Consider the following 21,241-nt stretch of genomic DNA (forward strand, 5'->3'; position numbering starts at 1 on the left):
TTAAGCAAAATTGAGAAAATTCGACATTTAAAAAAAATTGCTTGTATTGTCCAATTTTAGTCGTCGGTTTGAGACATTCAAATAAGTGGACTTGAGCAAGTCTAGGTCTATCTGTCCCTGGTGGCCCTCCGCAGCAGAACCATTGGGTAGCCATATAGGTTAACGTGTTAAATTTATTATAGATAGGATCTCAGTACACACGTACTCACCTTACATGTGATATCCAGCTAGAAGAGTCGGTGAGTATCCATTAAACACCTTACATTACTATCTAGACAGAATAACGTACAACACACACTTCTTATTACGTGTTATTTATACCAGATAGGGTGTGTTGTTTACAACCATACATTGGCTTTGTTTACATTTCATTTGTTTACATCCCATCGCTGTACTGGTTTATATCAATGCTTTATTTTATTGTATAGTTGTACATTTGCATTTTTACAAAGGGTACTGGGTTAATGAAGGGACATTCGCATCTATAGAATCAAACAATTTCGAAATTGAATAGCTTGAATAACAAAGATGCGTCGATATGTGTCTTGTTTCTATTTTTAGAATGCAAACGAACTGACCCAACAGATTGTGAAATATAAACAGAACTAGATAGCGTTTTACGTCCTTCAGTACATGTAGGCCTGTTATTGTAAACATTACAGTATGTTGTCAATGAAAATCTTCTATATCAAAACCTTACTAATAATGAAACCGCAGTTTATATTTAGAAAAGATCACAATGTAGTGGTGAAACATTATCCCATCACATAGCTACATTCGTACTACACGTACAACGCACGCCAGCAAAAATAATATCCCCATTTACATCAATTAGAGGGTTTCTCTAACTGTCCCTGAAATACACCCTCGATAATCCAGGGGTTACTCTCGCTGTCTTTAAAATACACCCTCGATAATCTAGGAGTTACTTTCATTGTCTCTAAAATACTTCCTTGATATTCCAGGGGTTAATATCACTATCCCTGAAATGTCGACGATGCTTTTATTTTATATCTAAAGCAAATGAAAATGTTCAATGTACCGCTTATGATGCATTTATCGAACTTTTTCTCTGAATTCAAGAATCATGTCGGTGCATGTATTTAGTAAATATTATTTGATAATGATAGTTAATATGGAAATGTAACTTAATTCAATCAATAATGTATTTATATTGCAGAGATATGGCTGGTTGGTTTGAGATTGTCCTGGCCTTGCTGGTCGGTTATGGCCTGTGGAATGTCGTCCCTGTGCTGTGGAGGTATATCGTTTTCTGTCATCGGATCAGACCCTTTAAATCGAAAACTGAGAAACCACATTGGTTTTGGGGACACCTCAAATATGTAAGTTTTACCTGACTATTATGCAAGTAATTTGTATACGTGGTTTTATTTAAGCATTAATGTCACTATTTTTGTAATTTCGGGTTTTGAAAGAACTGTTGTTTGCCGGATTCGCACAAACATTTGCAAACGCAAAAACTGTGTGTAGCGGATTCTCACAAACATTTGCAAACACAATTTCTTTCATAACCCGATAAAATTAAAACATAGTGACATCAATGCTTATAATTAATTTTCTGGACTACTTGATAAAATACAAAACGTTCAATTGTGACGTCACCATAACGTCGGATTTCCGCGCAATTCTCGAATATTTTTATTTTCATTGTGGTATGAAAAATGGATTGGTCATTTGGAAAGCTAGATTTGTATAAAAAAATAAAGAAAAAGCAATTATATTAATTTATACCCGGTATGCAGACGTGACGCTAATGTTGTTCCGGTACCTCTATAGCAAATCATGCCTTTTGAGAATTCGTAAAAGCAAAAAGAACAAACTTAATGCACGTTTGGCCACGATTGCCAAAATATCTCCCATATGTCAAATTCTCCTAATTTGATCAGATCCATCAAGGTAAACATATTGTCCAATCAACAAGACTGTTGAAATGTGTAAATTGATAATTTTTTTTTAAAATGTTAAATCAAAAGTAAAACTAACAATTTAAATATTACAGATTGACATGTCGAAGTCAATTACTGAATTTTCGGCGAAATCAATGGAGAATACGAACGAGAAGATGTACGTTTTCTGGCTCTCCTTTATGCCGAATTTGTACGCAATCCACCCGGATACAGCAGCAACTGTACTCAATTTATCAGTACCCAAACCAAAGGGCAGAGGTGAACCGTACAGCATATTTTTGCCATTTCTTGGTAAGATTTCTTTTCTAAAGCATGTGTAAAGTAAGAAATTATTTTATACCGTTTCCAAATCAAAATGACATGAACTGCGATGCCTAGGTAACCAAATAAAACTTGAAAGAAACTAACATGAGTTTACGCCACTCTTATTGGCTGATTAAAATCGTCCTCATGCATATGTTGAACCCATATCCTGGCGGTGTTCGCGCATAAGCCGACCTACTTCCGGTCGATACTGATAGGATTATCATATCAAAAAAATATTGCAAGATAAAGAATATTAAAATTAATAGCTAATAGGTGTTACAGTAAAGATTAATTAGTATTGTTACATTCTTTCATATGTAAATGAGACATGACTTCTTCGTCTCCGGTTCGATGACTTCTGTTATATAAAGTGACCTACATAACTGGTGCGGTGACTTCTATTATATTGTGACCTACATAACTGGTGCGGTGACTTCTATTATATCGTGACCTACATAACTGGTGCGGTGACCTCTGTTACATGTCGGCCTACATATATAGCTGGTCAGTGACTTCTGTTATATCGTGACCTACATAACTTGTGCGGTGACTTCTGTTTTATTGTGACCTACATAACTGGTGCGGTGACTTCTGTTACATAGTGACCTGCATAAGTGGTGCGGTGACTTCTGTTACATAGTGACCTATATAACTGGCGACTTCTGTTATATAGTGACCTACATAACTGGTGCGGTGACTTCTGTTATATAGTGACCTACATAACTGGTCCGGTGACTTCTGTTATATAGTGACCTACATAACTGGTGCGGTGACTTCTGTTATATAGTGACCTACATAACTGCTGCGATGACTTCTGTTATATAGCGACCTACATAACTGGTGCGGTGACTTCTGTTATATAGTGACCTACATAACTGGTGCGGTGACTTCTGTTATATAGTGACCTACATAACTGGTGCGGTGACTTCTGTTATTTAGTGACCTATATAACTGGTGCGGTGACTTCTGGTATATAGTGACCTACATAACTAGTCCGGTGACTTCTGTTACATAGTGACCTACATAACTGGTGCGGTGACTTCTATTATATTGTGACCTACATAACTGGTGCGGTGACTTCTATTATATCGTGACCTACATAACTGGTGCGGTGACCTCTGTTACATGGTGACCTACATAACTGGTTCGGTGACTTCTGTTACATAGTGACCTACATAACTGGTGCGGTGACTTCTGTTATATAGTGACCTACATAACTGGTGCGGTGACTTCTGTTACATAGTGACCTACATAACTGGTGCGGTGACTTCTGTTACATAGTGACCTACATAACTGGTGCGGTGACTTCTGTTACATAGTGACCTACATAACTGGTGCGGTGACTTCTGTTATATAGTGACCTACATAACTAGTCCGGTGACTTCTGTTACATAGTGACCTACATAACTGGTGCGGTGACTTCTGTTATATAGTGACCTACATAACTGGTGCGGTGACTTCTGTTATATAGTGACCTACATAACTGGTGCGGTGACTTCTGTTATATAGTGACCTACATAACTGGTGCGGTGACTTCTGTTACATAGTGACCTACATAACTGGTGCGGTGACTTCTGGTATATAGTGACCTACATAACTAGTCCGGTGACTTCTGTTACATAGTGATCTACTGCACTGCTGCTGATGTATTTTACTTTTATTTTTCACCTGCTGCTATACGGTGTTGATAATATAATTGATAAAAGTGATAATGGTCACTATAAAATAGAATGTCCAAAACTTGTAACTAAATGTACACAAAATACAAACGAAACGCATTAAGCCTAACTTGATACGTGAGAAAGATATAATGCTAGCAGAGTTACCTCCCTTAACTTACATTCAACATTTCTTGATTAATAGATAAAAATAAATTTATAGATTGATCAACTTTTAATATTGTGAATATAATAAAACAATTCATCCTACAACCAGTATTTACATTGTTGGAATAGGCTACCACATATATTTTTTATGTATTCGGCACTGACGAAAAATAGTTGTATTCTAGCACGTGCTCCGATTCTATCGATCTCCTATTGGTTGATCCATTGTTTGCTTGTTTAGCATTGTAGTTCGAATATTTTATTAAATGTAACACTGTTAAATTTAAAAATCATAAGCATTTTTTGTAATGTTGCAGGATAAAAAGAATACATTGTCAGTGTCTTAAAATATAAGCTGTATTATGCTCACCGTTTTTGTCTCTCTTAACCCTCTCCAAAATAAGTCTATGTTTTAAGAACTGACCATGTGTTTTCAATACACCATACATGACGGATAGTTTGCAGGGGCGTAGGAAGCGGGGGGGCAGGGGGGGGCAACTGCCCCCCCCCCCCCCCCCCCCCCCCGTTCCCCAGGACGGGGGGCAAACATGTCTTTTTGCCCCCCCCCCCCCCCCCCCCCATTTTCGCCGACTGAAATTTTCTAAAAATGCTTATTTGAAAGAAAAAAGGGTCCTCCTACACATTTTTCGTACTTCATTCTAGAAAATTTTCCGCTGCGCGGCGCATTTCCTAAAACGTTCAAGCACATAATGTCAAACCTTAAATAGTGAAAATTCAATACACACAAACTAGACTAAAAATGTCCATCAAGGGATTCTATGTGCTATTTAAAAAAATGTCTCTTAAAAGATCAATTTGTTTATATGTTTTTAGCGAGACAATTAATTCATTTTTTTATGTTACACAACAATATGCCGATGGTGTGAAGCCGGTATATTCAGATCGAGTAGGGTTGCATAATGTTATGACGACACAATTATCATTTCTAAATGCAGGTAGCTTTAAATCGAAAAATTACCATGTTAAGAACGCTTTATAATCATTAAACTTTATCGTAAAACTCATCTCAGCCATTCTAAATCGTAATTTTTTTCCCCGGGGGAGACCCCCGGACCCCACTAACACCAAATTCTCGCGCCTTTGGGCGCTCGCAAATTCATCAAAATGCATCGTAAAAATCATCTAAGCCATTCTAAATCGTAATTTTTTTCCCGGGGGAGACCCCCGGACCCCCTTAACACCAAATTCTCACGCCTTTGGGCGCTCGCAAATTCATCGAAATGCATCGTAAAACTCATCTCAGCCATTCTTAATCGTAATTTTTTCCCGGGGGAGACCCCCGGACCCCCCTAACACCAAATTCTCACGCCTTTGGGCGCTCGCAAATTCATCAAAATGCATCGTAAAACTCATCTCAGCCATTCTAAATCGTAATTTTTTTCCCGGGGGAGACCCCCGGACCCCCCTAACACCAAATTCTCACGCCTTTGGGCGCTCGCAAATTCATCAAAATGCATCGTAAAAATCATCTAAGCCATTCTAAATCGTAATTTTTTCCCGGGGGAGACCCCCGGACCCCCCAAACACCAAAATCTCGCGCTGTCGGGCGATCGCAAAATCATCAAAATACATAAAACTAATCCCGGGGGTCACCGTCAGACCCTAATAAAACACCAAAATCTCGCGCCTTCGACGCTCACACGCTAATTCGGCCAATTTGCGTATTCGTTAATTTCCTTTTAGCGACCCCACTGTCTATAAATGTGTACAAGGATTAAATTTAGTGATATATGAAAAATGAACATAAAGCATATATTATATGGTTGGGAGTTGAATTAATCTCCTCCTGTAGGTGTGGCGGGGGGGGGGGGGGGGGGGGTTACAAAATATTGAGGACCTTTGCCCCCCCATGACGTTTCATCTTCCTACGCCACTGGTTTGTCATGACGGACAAATAGAATAGTTATTGTGACACAGTATGTGATTCTGTACACCAATATATATAGTAACTACTTGGTTATAATTATATTGAAGCGGTAATCAAAGGAATGTAACTCCGGTAAATCAAAATGTGTTACTGTTACACTGATAAAGCTTGATCGAGACTTTGCTATACAATATGTTAGGGTGGCATTCATGTCATACTGACATAAATCTTCCTTTTATTTATAATGAATTTGATTTACCGTTTTACTGATATACCTTTTATGTGGGTCGGATTGCCAGGAGAATATTTCGATATGCTTTTAGAATTGTTGTCGGTAAATATGACGTGAAATGCTGAAAATACTAAACATTGAACCAAAATCGACGAATGTTTTGTACGAAATCTTCTGAAGCCATACTAAGAATAGTACGAGGTTACCTGGATAGTTAAGCGTCATGAGCTTCATCGACGACATTGACAATGCCTGGATTATTAATTAATTATTAATACCATATTGTATCGCTCCATTTTAGCTCACCTGGTCCAAGGTGAGCTGATGCCATACCTCCGTCGTCCGTCGTCTATCCGTCCGTTAACAATCGACTTTTTCTCCATAACCACTGGTCGGATTTCAACAAAATTTGACTGGTAGCATCCTAATGGGCTACTAACTGAAAATTGTACAAATGATGGGCTGACCCCCCAGGGGCCTGAGGGGCGGGCTCAAAAAGGGTCAATTTGGCTATTTTCATATAAATGACTTCTTCTCTGAAACTAAGCATGGAATAGCACCCATAATGAAATGGTAGCATCCTTATAGGATGGGGATTCAAAATTGTGCAATTGATTGGCTGATACCCGGGGGGGCCTGAGGGGCGGGGTCAAAAGGGGTCAATTTGGCTATTTCCATATAAACGACTTCTTCTCTGCAACTGAGCATGGGAGAGCACTCATAATGCAATGGTAGCATCCTTATAGGGTGGGGATTTGAAATTGTACAAATGATAGGGCTGACCCCCCGGGGCCATAGACGCGGCGCCAAAAAGGTGAATTAGACTACTATTTTCATATAAATAACTTCCTCTCTGAACCTATGTATTGGATAGCATATTTGTATGGTATCAATAGCATCATTGTATGGTTGTGATTCAAAATTAAACAAATTTTGGAGTCAATTTTGGTAATTGTAAGAGTCTTTGTGTTAATTACTAAAACAAACCAGGTGAGCGATACAGGCCCTATGGGCCTCTTGTTATCTAAACGCTGTCAAAAGTTTCAGAGATTACACATTTTATTATTTCATGCTCAACACGTACTAGTTATCATATAATAAACCCTCGGTATAGAATATATTGATGTTTTACAATTTGTTTTCTTCATATTCTTTGATTCTGTTAATGTTACTACCAAGTTTCCACATTTTATTTAAGGATTAACTTGAATAGATTTTTAATGTTATGGAGATTTAACACAAAAATCTGAGTGTACTCTAAATAAACCGCGAAGATTTTTTTGTTATCTCCATAACATAAAAAAATATTCAAATTAGTCTTTATAATTCAATTTACTAAAGATAATCTCTTCAATACTCAAAATTCATTTTGGGACTCTTGTCTATGAAACCATTACCTGTCATCTCAGAAACAACGTCACAAACGGCGACGTCATTTTTTCCTTTATGGGCTGATAGAGTAAGTTTTTAAGCAAATGAAAATGCTCGTAACAAGCAAAATTGAATTATTCCAATGTAATTATTCATACAATGTCATTTCATACGGTCAAAGGATGATTGGTAGTTGATTGATCCTCGATACTCCAGGGGTTACTATCACTGACGTTATATCCACCACTGAAATATGCCATAACAAAACTTAATTCAACAGAAGATACACATAGTTTGGTTCGGTCCATTGATATGAATAAAAAGAATCAAATGTTGGTACACTTTGTTTCACTGTGTTGCTTTGAAGTTAGGCCTCGCCCTCGTTGTATTATCGAAAGTAAGTCTCTGCAGGCTTGTCGTTGATCAGGTTTTGTCCCCTGCACTGTCCCCAGTTGTAATACGAGATAGTCCAGGAGTGGATATAACGACAGTGAAGGTAACCACTGTAGTGTCGATGATGCAGTTGTGCTGACCATGAACCGTCTTTTCTTATGTTATTTATTTCTTAAGGGGATGGTCTAGTTGTCAGTAACGGAACAAAATGGGAGCGGAACCGGAAGTTGCTAACACACGCATTCCATTTTGATGTCTTACGACCTTACATCACCATTTACAATGAGGCTACCGATATTTGTCTGGTAATTTCATTTTATGTGTGCATGATACAAGCAAATTGTTTTCACAATATAAAAAGGCTAATGCAATTGTACAAGCTCTGTCATACAAAATAATAAGGTGATTTCAAACATAACTAAGGCGTATTTAGTTTTGACAGAGAAACCAATCTATATATTACATCTTACTTATCAATAAAGCAGAGAGATTATCCAAAGTATTATCTTTTCTTAGATTGTTTACAAGATGACTATATTTTTTAATAGGACAAGTTTGCGAAGCAAATGTCTGAGACTCCAAATAGTATTGGCATCATGGACTCTATGAACTTACTTACCTTCGATATTATCATGCGATGTTCACTTTCTTATGATGGGAAAATCCAGGAGCAGTGAGTACTCAAAACAGGTTAAAATAAACAATAGAACATTTTTTTTTTTACAATTTTACAAAATTGCGACTTTCCAGATTTCCTAGTCCCAGGTTGAGTAAGACCAGAGTCGGCAAAGTAGAAAATACCTTCTGCTATATTTGATTGCCCAGATTGGTCAATATCATTTTTTTTTGTTTGATAAACTCCTTGACATTTAATACCTCTTTGACATTTGATAACCTCTTTGACCTTTGATAATTTCCTTGACCTTTGATGCCTCTTTCACCTTTGATAACCTCCTTGACCTTTGATACCTCATTGACCCTCAGTTAACCTCCTTAACATTTGATTATCTCCTCGACCTTTGACAATCTCCTTGACCTTTGATGACCTTTACGACCTTTGATATCTCCTTGACCTTTGGTATTTAAAGGGGATATTATTTTCCAAGCTTAAAACATGTCCAATGATGCAGATACTGAAATATTTTGTTTAATTTCCTTCTATTGAAAGACTACTCTCGATATGACTTTCTTTCAGAGAAAACCATCCTTACGTAAAAGCCATACACGAAATCAACAGATTATCCATGGAGCGGTTAAGGTAGGAAAATATCGATATATCGTATTAGTATTTAGTCAATAGACTACCTATGGAGCGGTTAAGGTAGGAGAATATCGATATATCGTATTAGTATTTAGCCAATAGACTATCCATGTTGCGATAAAGGTAGGAGAATATCAGCAATCCTCGCGTTTTACTAGATTGTGTGACACTCGGGTAGAATATCTCTATTCTTCATACAAGTATTTACATATGAAAGAGTCTTATAGTAAATGCATTTGTCATGACATTGTTCCGCAGGAAGCCTTGGAATTTCCTGTTCTGGTCCCTCTTTATGCTGACTGAGGATGGTAAGGAATACAAACGGAACATTGACTACATCCACCAGTTTGCTGAGGAAATCATCGTGAAGAGGAGACAGGAAATAGTACGTAATAGGATAGTACACAAAACTTTTTTTTAAATACAGTAAAACCTGCTACACTGTATAATTGTATGTCACTTGGACCAGCTTATTTGGCCGGTATAGTCAGGTTTCCGAATTATTCACCTTAGTTAGATTATCATATAACATTTCAGTCTTGTTATAAGAAGCAATTTCATTGCTTTTGGAAGTTATGGTACTTATGACGTCATTTGTTTGCGAGTGTAACTCCATACTTTTCACTCACAAAATAATGACATCACAAAGGATACCTACACGCAAGGGAGATAACACTGTAATATGCCAATATGGAATTGTATTTCGTTGTTAGTGTCAGTTATCCTCTCTTTATCCACATAAACAGGCAGAAGATCCAACAATTACTCAGAAAAAGAAGAAATTGGATTTTATAGATATTCTACTGACAGCCAAAGATGAATCCGGCTCCGGATTGAGCGATAACGAAATCCTTGATGAAGCCAGTACCTTCATGTTCGCCGGTAAGTCAGATGTCGATAGATCGTCAGATTTGTATGAGTATTGTTAATATCTGTGTACTTTTCACTTGATTAACATAGTCTCTTTTCTTTAACGCCATGTAATAAAGAGGATAAGTGAATTTAAACTAGACAATTTTGTAATTTCATTTTATTGTGATAGCTAAAATACATCATGAACACTTTGGTCCTAGACACCGGTTACATGACAGCAAGTTTCCACCTCTGGTTTAAGAGTTCGAATTCGACGTTGGTCATGATCAATTGGCAGATTCTGACCATATCTCGATGTTTTTTTCTCTGGCAACTCCAGCTTTCATCTTTAAAAAACAAACAAACCAACCTGTATGTCCCAAGTGAGTTAGGTATTGAGAAGGTTTATGGTTTTAAGTTTAACAGCCAGTCATGTAAGGACATGCCAAACATGGGATTCAAACCCGTGACATAGAGGTTAGAGACTTGTGGTAATATGACATCTTAACCACTCGGCCATCGCGGACCCCAATGTATTGTGAAAACTATTTTATGCTGCAGTGATTTTTTATGGAGGCGTGTGTAATACACGCCTGCCATTATGGAATCACTCATGGTTTTCAATGATCACCGGAACACTATACCTTGGTAATCCTATCGACAGTTTCCGGAACTACGGGAGATAACTTTACACTGTGTATTGCAACGTACGTTGTGTATTATACAGCAGTCAGGGGTTCTCCGTTTATCACATGTTTCAGTCACATTCATGTTTCAGTCACATTATAATTTCCCACTTAATTACTTCAGACTTATTTTCAATGTTACAATAAGGTATTAATTATTCTCACCGAAAGTGTGTCTCAATATCGGTACTTATACTAGTGAGTACGCTGCATCTGTTAGCCTTACTAACCTACGGCAGACTAACTTTCAAACCGCGAATCTAACAGTAATTGCATATAAACTTGTTTGTAAGTAAAAATAATTCAACTGACAATAAATGCCTTTACAATTACGGGTATTTAATCGAATATTGCTAGGCCTATCCAGTAATATTTTATAAAAATGATCTGGAATTCCCCCAAACAGACGAAAATGTCAACAAGAACAGTCCGTACAAAGGGAGACAACTGTTACAAACTCTGCCGACGCACTAACCGAGAAAATCACACATGTGTTCACTGCTTCACTCTTGTTACCGGGGACGCCATCATGGCCGCTGCTGTTGATATTACGGCATATATTTGTAATTATAAGTACGATGTCATGATATTTAAATATCACAGGCCTAAAAGGATATAATCTGACAATGATTTAGACGATGTTTTATTCAATTTGACCGAACGAAAATCTAACGTTCATCAAGAACGGCGAGGTCATCTCCATTACCTGACGCCGTGTTGGTCCTGGAATGGCTGGCGAGTTTACAGCCGTGAGTGTTGATAATTTTGTTAAAAACTTGTTGTCAAAACTTCAATAAACCTTTAAAATACTTCATTTAAAGTTGATAAGATTATTTAGTATATGAAAAAAAATCATTTAACATTGACAGATTTACACTGGATTTGGCAATATTTGATTGTTGGGTTCATTAATGGCATGAACGGCCTCCAATGTATGTTGTGTGTAGCATGCACAGACTGCGCTGTATTTGTTGGGTCTTCTTGTATAGTGGAACTCTTGCCCTTTCATTGTGCTACATGTATAATGATATCACGGGAACATGCCGCTGAAGACACCCAAGCATACCAACACACCTGGTCACATTAAACTGGCAATGGGTCAGCCAATCGTTCTACTGCCAGTATATGCTGAGCTCAGCAGGAGCATAACTACCACTTTCATACACTTTGCCCAGATGGTAGAAAGTTCAAACCATGATTGAAATTTAAAACATGTAAAAACCAACACAAACTTTCAAAAGGAATATACATTAGTCTTGCATCATTTTTATTCTATATATCATTATTCATTGTTCATATTGTTTCCCATACAATATTTTCAAGATCTTTGGAGCATTTATTTTTAACAACCTTAGAAGATTAAACATTTCCATGATTTAACCAATTTGCAAATATTTGATCCACATTATCCTATAATAAACAACAGTCATTCTGCGGAAGCACGGAATTTTCAATCTGCTATTTCAATCCATATTGATTGAAAATAACCTGAACATGTACTATTACCTCTATTATCTTTAATATTTCAATGTATCATTACCCTGTCTAGAATCTGAGCTACGCCTCCTGCAGTACTTTCAGTACTTTGATTAAAAATGTGTGGTTTGTGAGCAATCCTGATGTAATTAAAAGCCAATTGATTTAAACTTCATCAAATTACTCATTTCCCAAGCCTATCAACTTTGTTGATATCTTATTGTGTTGACTGTTATATCATGCTATTTACCTTTTTTACCTAAGGCCATGACACAACTAAATCATCATTGGCTTGGGCAATATACAATCTTGGCAAGTACCCAGATGAGCAAGAAAAACTTTACCAGGAAGTATGCCAAGTTGTGGGGGACAAGTCTTACGTAGAATGGCAAGTACATCATATAAAGGATCTTACTAGAGTTGTCATGTAAAATGAAATATATTAAACTGATCGGTCCAAAACTTATATATGCAAAACTATGGTCCAAAGTGGGACTACAGATAAAATTTTAGATTGATCCTTTCGGTATTTCCTGAGAAATAGCGTTAACAATTTTCAATTTTCAAAATTCAAGAATTGTTAAGAGATGAACAGACGAAAGGTCGGACAACAAACCACGCATGACAAGCGATTGGAATAGCCTAACAATAGCCATAAAAAAGAAAGTTTACTTGAATTAAATTTGACTATTCTTACAATTCTTGCTTTCTGGGATATGCTCTGAAATATTTAGCTATCTATATTGCATATAAAGATATTACTTACTGAATGTGTTATTGTCATTATAGGGAAGATATAAATAAACTACAGAGGATGGCCATGTTCTTGAAGGAGACCCTGCGAATGTATCCGCCCGTTGCAAACACGTCGCGACTTCTAACACAGCCCCTAGAAATTGACGGAGTCACTATTCCTGCTGGCAGAATTATTGGCGTCAACATGTTAAACATCCATTATCGACCTGACACTTTCCCTAACCCTACAGTAAGTACATGTTAAACATTCATTATCGACCTGACACTTTCCCTCAACCTACAGTAAGTACATTTTAAACATCCATTATCGACCTGACACTTTTCCAAACCCTACAGTAAGTACATGTAAACATTCATTATCGACCTGACACTTTCCCTCAACCTACAGTAAGTACATTTTAAACATCCATTATCGACCTGACACTTTTCCAAACCCTACAGTAAGTACATGTAACATCCATTATCGACCTGACACTTTCCCTAACCCTACAGTAAGTACATGTAAACATCCATTATCGACCTGACACTTTCCCTAACCCTACAGTAAGTACATGTTAAACATCCATTATCGACCTGACACTTTCCCTAACACTACAGTAAGTACATGTAACATCCATTATCGACCTGACACTTTCCCTAACCTTACAGTAAATACATGTAAACATCCATTATCGACCTGACACTTTTCCTAACCCTCCAGTAAGTACATGTTAACATTCATTATCGACCTGACACTTTCCCTCAACCTACAGTAAGTACATTTTAAACATCCATTATCGACCTGACACTTTCCCTAACCCTACAGTAAGTTCATGTTAAACATCCATTATCGACCTGACACTTTCCCTAACCCTCCAGTAAGTACATGTAAATATCCATTATCGACCTGACACTTTCCCTAACCCTACAGTAAGTACATGTAACATCCATTATCGACCTGACACTTTCCCTAACCCTACAGTAAATACATGTAAACATCCATAATCGACCTGACACTTTCCCTAACCCTGCAGTTAGTACATGTAAACATCCATTATCGACATGTAAATATCCATTATCGACCTGACACTTTCCCTAACCCTACAGTAAATACATGTAAACATCGATTATCGACCTGACACTTTCCCTAACCCTACAGTAAGTACATGTTAAACATCCATTATCGACCTGACACTTTCCCTAACACTACAGTAAGTACATGTAACATCCATTATCGACCTGACACTTTCCCTAACCCTACAGTAAGTACATGTAAACATTCATTATCGACCTGACACTTTCCCTCAACCTACAGTAAGTACATTTTAAACATCCATTATCGACCTGACACTTTTCCAAACCTTACAGTAAGTACATGTAAACATTCATTATCGACCTGACACTTTCCCTAACCCTACAGTAAGTACATGTAACATCCATTATCGACCTGACACTTTCCCTAACCCTACAGTAAATACATGTAAACATCCATAATCGACCTGACACTTTCCCTAACCCTGCAGTTAGTACATGTAAACATCCATTATCGACATGTAAACATCGATTATCGAGCTGACACTTTCCCTAACCCTACAGTAAGTACTTGTTAAACATCGATTATCGAGCTGACACTTTCCCTAACCCTACAGTAAGTACTTGTTAAACATCCATTATCGACCTGACACTTTCCCTAACACTACAGTAAGTACATGTAACATCCATTATCGACCTGACACTTTCCCTAACCTTACAGTAAGTACATGTAAACATTCATTATCGACCTGACACTTTCCCTCAACCTACAGTAAGTACATTTTAAACATCCATTATCGACTTGACACTTTTCCAAACCCTACAGTAAGTACATGTAAACATTCATTATCGACCTGACACTTTCCCTCAACCTACAGTAAGTACATTTTAAACATCCATTATCGACCTGACACTTTTCCAAACCCTACAGTAAGTACATGTAACATCCATTATCGACCTGACACTTTCCCTAACCCTACAGTAAATACATGTAAACATCCATTATCGACCTGACACTTTCCCTAACCCTACAGTAAGTACATGTTAAACATCCATTATCGACCTGACACTTTCCCTAACCCTACAGTAAGTACATGTAAACATCCATTATCGACCTGACACTTTCCCTAACCCTACAGTAAGTACATGTAAACATCCATTATCGACCTGACACTTTTCCTAACCCTCCAGTAAGTACATGTTAACATTCATTATCGACCTGACACTTTCCCTCAACCTACAGTAAGTACATTTTAAACATCCATTATCGACCTGACACTTTCCCTAACCCTACAGTAAGTTCATGTTAAACATCCATTATCGACCTGACACTTTCCCTAACCCTCCAGTAAGTACATGTAAACATCCATTATCGACCTGACACTTTCCCTAACCCTACAGTAAATACATGTAAACATCCATAATCGACCTGACACTTTCCCTTACCCTGCAGTTAGTACATGTAAACATCCATTATCGACATGTAAATATCCATTATCGACCTGACACTTTCCCTAACCCTACAGTAAATACATGTAAACATCGATTATCGAGCTGACACTTTCCCTAACCCTACAGTAAGTACTTGTTAAACATCCATTATCGACCTGACACTTTCCCTAACACTACAGTAAGTACATGTAACATCCATTATCGACCTGACACTTTCCCTAACACTACAGTTAGTACATGTAAACATTCATTATCCACCTGACACTTTCCCTCAACCTACAGTAAGTACATTTTAAACATCCATTATCGACCTGACACTTTTCCAAACCCTACAGTAAGTACATTTAAACATTCATTATCGACCTGACACTTTCCCTCAACCTACAGTAAGTACATTTTAAACATCCATTATCGACCTGACACTTTTCCAAACCCTACAGTAAGTACATGTAACATCCATTATCGACCTGACACTTTCCCTAACCCTACAGTAAATACATGTAAACATCGATTATCGACCTGACACTTTCCCTAACCCTACAGTAAGTACATGTTAAACATCCATTATCGACCTGACACTTTCCCTAACACTACAGTAAGTACATGTAACATCCATTATCGACCTGACACTTTCCCTAACCTTACAGTAAATACATGTAAACATCCATTATCGACCTGACACTTTTCCTAACCCTCCAGTAAGTACATGTTAACATTCATTATCGACCTGACACTTTCCCTCAACCTACAGTAAGTACATTTTAAACATCCATTATCGACCTGACACTTTCCCTAACCCTACAGTAAGTTCATGTTAAACATCCATTATCGACCTGACACTTTCCCTAACCCTCCAGTAAGTACATGTAAATATCCATTATCGACCTGACACTTTCCCTAACCCTACAGTAAGTACATGTAACATCCATTATCGACCTGACACTTTCCCTAACCCTACAGTAAATACATGTAAACATCCATAATCGACCTGACACTTTCCCTAACCCTGCAGTTAGTACATGTAAACATCCATTATCGACATGTAAATATCCATTATCGACCTGACACTTTCCCTAACCCTACAGTAAATACATGTAAACATCGATTATCGAGCTGACACTTTCCCTAACCCTACAGTAAGTACTTGTTAAACATCCATTATCGACCTGACACTTTCCCTAACACTACAGTAAGTACATGTAACATCCATTATCGACCTGACACTTTCCCTAACCTTACAGTAAGTACATGTAAACATTCATTATCGACCTGACACTTTCCCTCAACCTACAGTAAGTACATTTTAAACATCCATTATCGACTTGACACTTTTCCAAACCCTACAGTAAGTACATGTAAACATTCATTATCGACCTGACACTTTCCCTCAACCTACAGTAAGTACATTTTAAACATCCATTATCGACCTGACACTTTTCCAAACCCTACAGTAAGTACATGTAACATCCATTATCGACCTGACACTTTCCCTAACCCTACAGTAAATACATGTAAACATCGATTATCGACCTGACACTTTCCCTAACCCTACAGTAAGTACATGTTAAACATCCATTATCGACCTGACACTTTCCCTAACACTACAGTAAGTACATGTAAACATCCATTATCGACCTGACACTGTCCCTAACCCTACAGTAAGTACATGTAAACATCCATTATCGACCTGACACTTTTCCTAACCCTCCAGTAAGTACATGTTAACATTCATTATCGACCTGACACTTTCCCTCAACCTACAGTAAGTACATTTTAAACATCCATTATCGACCTGACACTTTCCCTAACCCTACAGTAAGTTCATGTTAAACATCCATTATCGACCTGACACTTTCCCTAACCCTCCAGTAAGTACATGTAAATATCCATTATCGACCTGACACTTTCCCTAACCCTACAGTAAGTACATGTAACATCCATTATCGACCTGACACTTTCCCTAACCCTACAGTAAATACATGTAAACATCCATAATCGACCTGACACTTTCCCTAACCCTGCAGTTAGTACATGTAAACATCCATTATCGACATGTAAATATCCATTATCGACCTGACACTTTCCCTAACCCCACAGTAGACCTACAGTTCAAGTAAGTATCATGTTTTACGCATCATGGAATTTAAGATTTCACAACATTTTTTTTACTTAACTGCTATCATTAATGTAATTGTAAGATTCGAATTTAAACCATTATTATTCCCTCACACTTTCTTTAAAAAATGTATAGATTTAGTAAATAAATACATATGTAAAGATTAACACTGACACTTTCCCTACAGCCAGTAGTGTATATATACATGTCGAACAAAAATCCATTTTTACGTAACGACATGAATATTGTATCTTCCATTATCGATTACTGTCAGTAATGTAATTGTACGTATTCAAGAACACAACACTATAAATGTACAAGTATTTAATAAGCAAATTATTATCGAACAGTCATGTTTTACATTACAAGTTACTTAAACATCCTAACAATATGAAAATGTACGTAAGTAATGTACATAAACATTAAGAGTGACCTGTAGTAAGATTCAGAAAGATTTTTACGTCTTGCGCAATTAGTTTAAATTGTTATAAACACAATTACAAAAAACTTTTAGAACATCAATTAATCAAGTAAAATGTATAATACGTATATTAAATTGCCTCAAGGTTAAGTTAAGATATTTACCTACCACGATGTTTTACGTATAATTCGTATAAAGTATGTAAGTATTGATTTTAAAGCCATGTTTACGTATATGTTAGATGTGTTTATAGTTTTAATAAGACTCATGTAGTAAGTAATTGTAATGTAAATTTTGACCAAGTGTTTAATAATAAAAAAGGTTATTGTAAAAATAACAAAGCCATGAAGTAAGTCATATATAATATGTGTATGTTTTACGGATTGTACATTAAAAGGTTGAATTTTTGAAAACAAAGATTTTACGTATATCAGTTAATGTAATTGTTTTAATTATACGTAGTGCAGTCATTAGATGTAATTGTAATTTACACAAGTGTTTTAATCGCGCTCATATTTAGGGTTTATAAGACATAATATACAAGTGTTTTCACGTAAACCGCTCATTTACCTGTACATGTACAGATATATATCACACATTTTTTACATTAGAAGCGCTTTTTGAAATGTGATAAGTTGTAAGATATAACACAGCCATGTTTTACCACTGCGCCACGCCACAGTGTGGCGCATGTTATAACACAAGCCATAGCATGTTTTACGTATAACCTGTTGGGTACCGTTAGATGTAAGTTCCTAAATAAAACGATGTTTTACGTAATAGACGCGCTCAGTTAGATGTAAGATGTTTTAAATTTTTTTACCTTTAAGCTATAAGATATATTTTTAGCATATCAAGTTGTATTTGTAATTTTTTACATTTATGATTAATTAAATATATTTAATCAATCTTTTTAGATTAAGTTTAATGATATAACCCCCATGTGTACTGGACATGTTAAAATAAGTTAAAAGATCAACATTTCCCTGTTTTACGTATAGACGCGCTCAGTTAGATGTTAAAAGATTAAAACACAATTCATGTTTTACGTATAACGCGCTCAGTTAGATAAGTTGAGATATATACAAGATGTTTTACGTATTGCGCTAAAATGTAAATTTAAAATAATACACACAACATTCAATATCCTTACGTATAGCGTGTCAGTATTGTTAAGTAAAAAATAACACAATTCCATGTTTCATATAGTAAAAACAGTTATTGATGTTTGATAACTAATCCTCGTATAAGCATATTTCGTTAAAATATATTTTTTATAGACGCGATCATTAGATGTAAGTTATAAGATAACTAAAAGGTACATAGACGCGAGATAGTTGTAAGTTATAAATATACAAATGTTTTACGTATAGATTTTTTCAGTAAATATATGTTATTAGATTTTAAGATATAACACAAGGCCATGTTTTAAAAAGCATTTATAAGTTATTGAAAGTTTAAGATAAAACATAACACAAGCCATGTTTTACGTATAGACGCGCTCAGTTAGATGTAAGTTGTAAGATATTTTACGTATAGAATTTTAGGGTAAGTTAAGATATAAAGTTAATAGACGCTTAATTTAAGTTGTAAGTTAACACAAGCAATTTTTACGTATAGACTGCTCAGTTAATGTAAGTTATAAGATATAACATATGCTTTTACGTATATACGCGCTCAGTAGATGTAAGTTATAATCGATATCGTTTTATATAGACGCTCAGTTTGTAACTTGACATGTGAGGTAACACAAGCCATTTTACGTATATAATGTCATGTTAATGTATAGTATAAGATATAACACACGTAAATGTTTTTTAGATGTAAGTGTATAAGATATAACACAACAATGCTTTTTACCATAGACGCGCTCAGTTAGATGTAAATGCCTTATACCACAAACACCCATGTTTTACGTATATAAAACTCAGTTATTGTAAGTTGTATATAAACATATGTTTTACGTATAACGCGCTCAGTTATGTAAGCTAAGATTAACTACAAGCCATGTTTTATAAAACGTATAGATGTATGTAAATATAGCTTATAACACATTTTTACGTATAGACGATAGTTGTAAGATATAACGTGCCGTTTTACGTAGATCGTGAGTTCGAGGCCCAGGATTTTTGCACGAGCGCTCGATAAATTGTAAGCTTTGTTTAACAATTGTTTTCTTTGATATTTTCATAAATTAAATTTATATATATAACATGTAATCTTTTTTTCACTTTTTCAGGTTCAAGTTATGTTGTACTGGATGAAGACCACGTGGTCACACCAATACCATGTTTTTTAATAACGCGCTCATTTTAGGTGTAACCTAAACATGACATTTTTAAGGTCCGTTTTGAGGAGAGATAAAGATGTAAGTGTCATAGTATAACAAAATTTTTACAAATAGATGACCTTAATCTTGTGGTATTCTGCGAATGTTTTAACCTATTTTTATCAATGTCGCGTTTATTTGAATATTAACTGAAACAAAAAGCGTTTACGTATAAAATCCTAAGTTTTATGTTTTAAATTAAAAATGTATCGTTTTAAAGAACTTATCAGTTGTAGTTTAAGATATAATCACAAGCCCATGTTTTACGTTATAGACGCGCGCTCAGTTAGATGTAAAGTTGTAAGATATAACACAAGCCATGTTTTACGTATAGACGCGCTCAGTTAGATGTAAGTTGTAAGATATAACACAAGCCATGTTTTACGTATAAAACGCGCTCAGTTAGATGTAAGTTTGTAAGATATAACACAAAGCCATGTATTTACGTATAGACGAACTGTCAGTTGTAAGGTACTGTATAGACTGCTCACAGTTATAAGTTATAAGATATAACACAAGCCACGTTTACGTATAGACGTGCTCAGTTAGATGTAAGAATTATAAGATATAACACAAGTTCATGTTAGATGTAAGTTATAAGATAAGATACACATTACATGTTTTACGGTATAGAGCTCAGTTAGATGTAGGTTGTAAGATATAACACACAATTTTACACATAGTCATGTTTATTACTGGTATAGACGCGCTCATGTTAGATGTAAGTAAGATATAACACAAGCCATGTTTTACCTAATAGATACGCGCTCAGTTAGGATGTAAGTTGTATAAGATTATAACACCATGTTTTTACTCGTACAGACGCGCTCAGTTAGATGTGTTTTACGTATAGACGCGCTCAGTTAGATGTAAGTTATAAGTTAGCCATGTAAGTTATAAGAGTTACAATACTAGCCATGTTTTTCATATAGACGCG

At 36.1% G+C, this 21,241-nt stretch overlaps 2 protein-coding genes across 4 annotated transcripts in view; one reads left to right on the forward strand and one right to left on the reverse strand.

The window, feature by feature from the left end:
- The window catches only part of LOC138336374 (GTPase IMAP family member 7-like), a 17,111-nt gene extending 16,774 nt beyond the window's left edge, over positions 1 to 337 (reverse strand). For 2 of the 3 annotated variants that reach the window (XM_069285843.1, XM_069285841.1), the window contains exon 1: positions 210 to 337. The gene's annotated coding sequence lies outside the window, so the exon portion shown is untranslated. The remainder of the gene's footprint in view (positions 1 to 209) is intronic. The other variant, XM_069285845.1, reaches the window with a different exon arrangement.
- LOC138305009 (cytochrome P450 4F6-like) lies at positions 81 to 13,219 on the forward strand. The gene is made up of 10 exons (XM_069245423.1): positions 81 to 239; positions 1,181 to 1,343; positions 2,021 to 2,219; positions 8,122 to 8,249; positions 8,493 to 8,617; positions 9,140 to 9,202; positions 9,464 to 9,590; positions 9,952 to 10,087; positions 12,484 to 12,607; positions 13,009 to 13,219. The coding sequence occupies exons 2-10, from the start codon at positions 1,185 to 1,187 to the stop codon at positions 13,217 to 13,219; spliced, it is 1,272 nt and encodes a 423-aa protein (XP_069101524.1). The 5' UTR covers positions 81 to 239; positions 1,181 to 1,184.
- Positions 13,220 to 21,241: the final 8,022 nt, after the last annotated feature.

This window comes from Argopecten irradians, chromosome 12, assembly GCF_041381155.1.
Source record: "Argopecten irradians isolate NY chromosome 12, Ai_NY, whole genome shotgun sequence".
NCBI classification, from domain to species: domain Eukaryota; kingdom Metazoa; phylum Mollusca; class Bivalvia; order Pectinida; family Pectinidae; genus Argopecten; species Argopecten irradians.